The sequence below is a fragment of the Babylonia areolata genome, chromosome 7 (genome assembly GCF_041734735.1).
Source record: "Babylonia areolata isolate BAREFJ2019XMU chromosome 7, ASM4173473v1, whole genome shotgun sequence".
In the NCBI taxonomy this organism is placed as follows: Eukaryota; Metazoa; Mollusca; class Gastropoda; order Neogastropoda; family Buccinidae; genus Babylonia; species Babylonia areolata.
Genome location: NC_134882.1, coordinates 54,943,500 through 54,948,499, shown reverse-complemented (window position 1 = coordinate 54,948,499; position 5,000 = coordinate 54,943,500). Strand labels below are relative to the sequence as shown.

At 45.0% G+C, this 5,000-nt stretch overlaps 1 protein-coding gene across 1 annotated transcript in view; it reads right to left on the bottom strand.

Annotated features, from left to right (window-relative positions):
* Positions 1–1,893: 1,893 nt before the first annotated feature.
* Positions 1,894–5,000, bottom strand: part of LOC143284322 (uncharacterized) — a 20,870-nt gene continuing 17,763 nt past the window's right edge. The window contains exons 9-11 of the mRNA XM_076591028.1: positions 4,121–4,321; positions 3,352–3,478; positions 1,894–2,276 (exon numbers count right to left, since the gene is read on the bottom strand). Coding sequence (XP_076447143.1) covers positions 2,102–2,276; positions 3,352–3,478; positions 4,121–4,321 — 503 coding nt within the window. The 3' untranslated portion in view covers positions 1,894–2,101. The remainder of the gene's footprint in view (positions 2,277–3,351; positions 3,479–4,120; positions 4,322–5,000) is intronic.

The window sequence follows — 5,000 nt, the reverse complement described above, 5'->3', positions numbered from 1 at the left end:
ACGGAACTTTCTACACTCCATCTCACACCCAACGGAACTTTCTACACTGTTATCTCTCATCCGATCACATTTATTCTCATAATCATATCTTTTCACATGACTGGTTCACATATTATGTCTCTTCATATCCAATAGATTCCTTTTCACACTCGTCCTCACACCTTTCCTCACACACGTTCAGCACACTGCCACTTACACACTTTCTTGACGCATTCAGCCTTGCAACGTCAACTGGACAGACACGTGAATGTTCAGCATTTCCTGACAACACAACCCTGTGTGCTCTGCCATCAACACACTCTGTCTCTGCAGCAGGCTGGGTGCGCGCCGCACTGTCACCGCCACGGTCAACTTGTTCCCCTCTCTCCCTACCCACATGCACAAGCTCAGTGTCACATTACACACCAGTGGAAGGCAAAGGTTTTACATTTCTCAGTTCACGAGCGCGCTGGTAAGCCGGTGACAACTCTAATGTTTGCCCAGGACTAAATAGATATACCCTTTTCCAACCTGGAGAGAAATTCAACTTTGACCCACAGGGGCGGCCGACTCCCTAGGTAGCCTCCGTCAAGTTGTAATTGGGACCGAGAAAGAGCTTGCCATCGATCACCAGATGATCGAATACCATGGTGACCTTCTTCCATTGTGTTCTGGCAGACTTGAGGTGTGGTGTCAGCTTTCTTCGTATCTCCCTTACTCTAGTTGAAAAGTCTTCTCCGATGAAAAGATTGCTTCCTTTAAGCTTCCGTTTTTCTTTTAATATTTTTTGTTTGTCATTTATAAAAGGTACAACAGGCAATAATGGGTGATGTAGGACTAGCGTTCAAACGGTGTACCTGGTCAAACTCTGTTGTGTCAGAAATTTCAAGTTTGTTAGTTGCCAAGTTTCCTTGTCACGTCTTGAAATTCCGTGTATGATGAAGTTGTTCCGTTTGGTCTTCCTGCCAGGTCATCAGTGGTGGACTCTAAAGTTTCCGCCTTCTTTTTCAGATTTTTGTTTTCTTCTTTTAATGTGTCATTTTCTTGTTTCAAGTCCTGAACTGCACGTGCCATGTCATGTAGCTCTTGCCTCAGTTCACTGTGGGAGTCTTTCAGTTCAGTCATGTCATGTCTCATGTCAGTCATGTCTTTTTCAGGTCATCAAAGTCTGATCGAAAGCTTCCTAACACTGACATAACGTCTCTCAATGTTGGCTCTTCTGGCAGTTTTTCACTTACTGATGGCTCGGTGCTAGTTATCTGTCCACTCGTCAGTCTCGTGTACCGGAGCGGGTCCTGCTTTGGGGGTCCGGGGTTCAACTCTACATCTCCACATTGGTGAAGTAAATTTGCCCAGGTACAAAAGAGTGAGGAGCACACCAACCGTTACACCGTGCCCCCTGTTCCGCAGAGTCAACACTCGCTAGCTCAGCATGGCGGCTTTGAATTTTGCCCGTTTCAACATGAAACCAACGAATACAGGCAAGAATCCTCCACAGGCACCTCGAAAAGTAAGTGGCGACACTGGCATTGCTTTTAGGTATTTGGACACCATCTTTCAACTGCCAGGTACAAGTGTAAAATGTCAAAACTGACAAATTTAACGGGGCTCACGAACGTGCGTCTTCTCACGTCACATGCACAGTGTAACCCCACGACAGACAGAGGGAGAGGTTAAGAGAGAGAGAATGAGTGAATGAATGAATGAATGAATGAATGAATCTTTGTTTTCCAACGGTGAAGATATCAGCTCTTTGGCCGACTTACACAAGAGAGATACTGGGACGCAAAGAGAGAGAGAGAGAGCGCGAGAGAGACAGACAGACAGAAAGACAGACAGACAGACAGACAAGAGACAGTGAAAGCTCAGCACTGACCCACGAAAGCAGCCAGCCAACAACACTCTTTGTCTCGCTCTCCTGTTTTTATTATTTTTGCATCTTGCCTATAATCAATATAATTATACATTGCACACTTTCACGTTCGTAGGCAAACAAAGCATAAACATCCAACGACGCCAGTCTTTCATATTGATCGTCGACAGGAAAGCCCCCCTAACTAGCAATAGCTCGGCATGGCATGGCTCTGCAGTACAGGGCACTGGCATCGTCCAGCTCCCTGGGTCAGGGCTGGGGGTGGTACAGCGTGGAGGCCTCGGGCAGCAGCTGAGGAGGCGTGTTGCAGTCATTGCCCATGCAGCAGAAGTCGCACCTGATGCCCTTCGACAGGACGCTGGTTTCGATGTTGTCGCATTCCGCGCTGTTGTTCAAGTTGTCGCAGGTCTGTCTGTTAGCGCACCTGTTCATTAAAAAGAAACAGAAGATAGATGATAATGACGACGTCGACGATGACGATGAAGAAGGAGGAATTGATGATAATGGTGATGATAATTATATTCATAATGAAGAAGAAGGAGGAGGAGGAGGAGGAGAAGTCTGTCTGTCTGTCTGTCTGTCTGTCTCTGTGTCTGCCTGATTAATGGGTTTTTTAAAATAAAATACCCCCAAGAAATCTCTCTCTCTCTCTCTCTCTCTCTCTCTCTCTCTCTCTCTCTCTCTCCATCCATTAGAAATGTTGCTGTGGATTTCTCCGAGAAGAGAAATTGTTCTGTCTTGTTGCGAATTGGTAACTGTACCACACTGTGTATAGATCAACATGTCTATATTCTGAATGACCTTAATTTCGTTACGTACTTCTGTTTCATGTGGCTTTCGGACTATCATACTTTTTATGGATGACATGATCGTCCATAAAGTTATAATCAGAGCTTATTTGTCCAATACCCCCTTTTAGCCCACGATTTCTCGCAATCCCACGATTTCTCAAAGTGAGAGAAGCCGTGGGCTTACACCCCCATTCCAAACGGGGCGTCTGGTTTTAACTGAAAGTAATTCAATACAATATTCAATTCAAGTGGATTCAGAGTGCAGTGTTGGCCTAGAGGTAACGCGTCCGCTTATGAAGCGAGAGAATCTGAGCGCGCTGGTTCGAATCACGGCTCAGCCGCCGATATTTTGTCCCCCTCCACTAGACCTTGAGTGGTGGTCTGGGCGCTAGTCATTCGGATGAGACGATAAACCGAGGTCCCGTGTGCAGCATGCACTTAGCGCACGTAAAAGAACCCACGGCAACAAAAGGGTTGTTCCTGGTGAAATTGTGAAGTAAAATCCACTTCGATAGAAAAAAAAACAAAAAAAAAAACAAATAAAACTACACGCAGGAAAAAATACAAAAAAATGGGTGGCGCTGTTGTGTAGCGACGCGCTCTCCCTGGGAAGCCCGAATTTCACACACAGAAATCTGCTGTGATAAAAAGAAATACAAATACAAATACAAATCCAGTTCAATTTCTCTCCATTCCAGCCAGACTGACTTTCTGATGATTTCTCGGCCTGTGTCCCTGTCCTGCACTGTGGTCACACACAGGTCGTTGCCTGCTGGACAGGTCACCACGTTGCTGGACAGCAGGCACTGCAGACCCCCACAGTCCGTGCACCTGGCTGGAACACACACACACACACACACACACGCACACAAACACACACACACACACACATACAGACACACACACACACATACAGACACACACACACACACACACACACACATACAGACACACACACACACGCACACACATACAAACATATACACGCACGCACACACGAACATACATGCGCGCGCGCGCACGCACACACACACACACACACACACACACACACACACACACATACAAACAAACGCAATTATTGTATAAGTCTTGTCTCTTGTAAACGCTAAGGTTTTATGTCATAAATATGTATTCTGTTCGCACAGAGACGGACTGACAGACAAACACACACGCGCGTGCGCGCGCGTGTGTGTGTTTGTGTGTTTGCATGGATAAGTTCTCGAGAGCGCTGAAGAGTTGTACAAATGTTCACTTTATTCATTTACCAATCCATTGCTTTATGAATTATTTTCATGATTATTCGTGCAAACGTTCCCTTCCTCCCTTCCTCATTTCTTTTATTCATTCTTCCCTTCCTTCCTTCCTTCTTTCTACCTTTTCCTCGATTCTTTCTGTCCTTAATCTCATTTAAAACAAAAATCTAAATCCACTGCGGCCAGTTTGTCAACCGCGAAGAAGAGAAAAGCTCACTTACCTGGCTTGACCGTTGTAGTCGTGGTGGTGGTGGTGGTGGTGGTAGGGGTTGTGGTAGTGGTAGGAGTGGTGGTAGTGGTAGGAGTGGTGGTGGTGGTGGGTGTGGTGGTGGTGGTGGTAGGGGTGGTGGTGGTGGTGGGTGGGGGTGTGGTTGGCACTTGGAAGTCTGGATACTTTTGCTTGAAAGCATGACTAGCAGTACCTGAAATAAAATAAAAAATAAATAAAAAAAAGAAGAAGAAAAAAAAGAAAAGAAAAAAGAAATCAAAACGAAAGAAGCATAAATGATTAGAGAAAGAAAAAAGTATGGGACGAATGTAAGCCGTCCTGTCATTCATTTATGCATTCATTCATTTATTTATTCATTCATTCATTCATTCATTCATTAGATTAATTATTTATCTATTCATTTATTCATTCATTCATTCTTTCAGTTGGTCAGTCAGTTTATTTTTGGCACCCCCAGAATTTGTAAAATTTTGTTTTCTACATTCCGTTGATTGTGAATGATGATAGGGGCGATGAAGATGTTGCTATTGGGGGTCCCTTCGAGCTTGAGACGACTTGACTTGATGAGGCTACACTCTCATAACATAACTATCCTGGTATCACCCCTGAAAACGGAGCATGGCTGCCTACATGGCGGGGGTAAAAAAAAACAACGGTCATAGACGTAAAACCCCACTCGTGTACATACGGGAGAACGTGTGAGTTGCAGCCCACGAACGAAGAACAAGAAGAGAAGGAAGAAGAAGAAGATCCTGGTGTCCAAAAAAAAAAAGAAAAGAAAAAAAAGATGTGTGAGATATCCAGACACCTGCAGTGTTGGTCCAAGAGATCTGAGGAAGCAACAATCCCAAAGACGGCATCTGTCAAGTGGG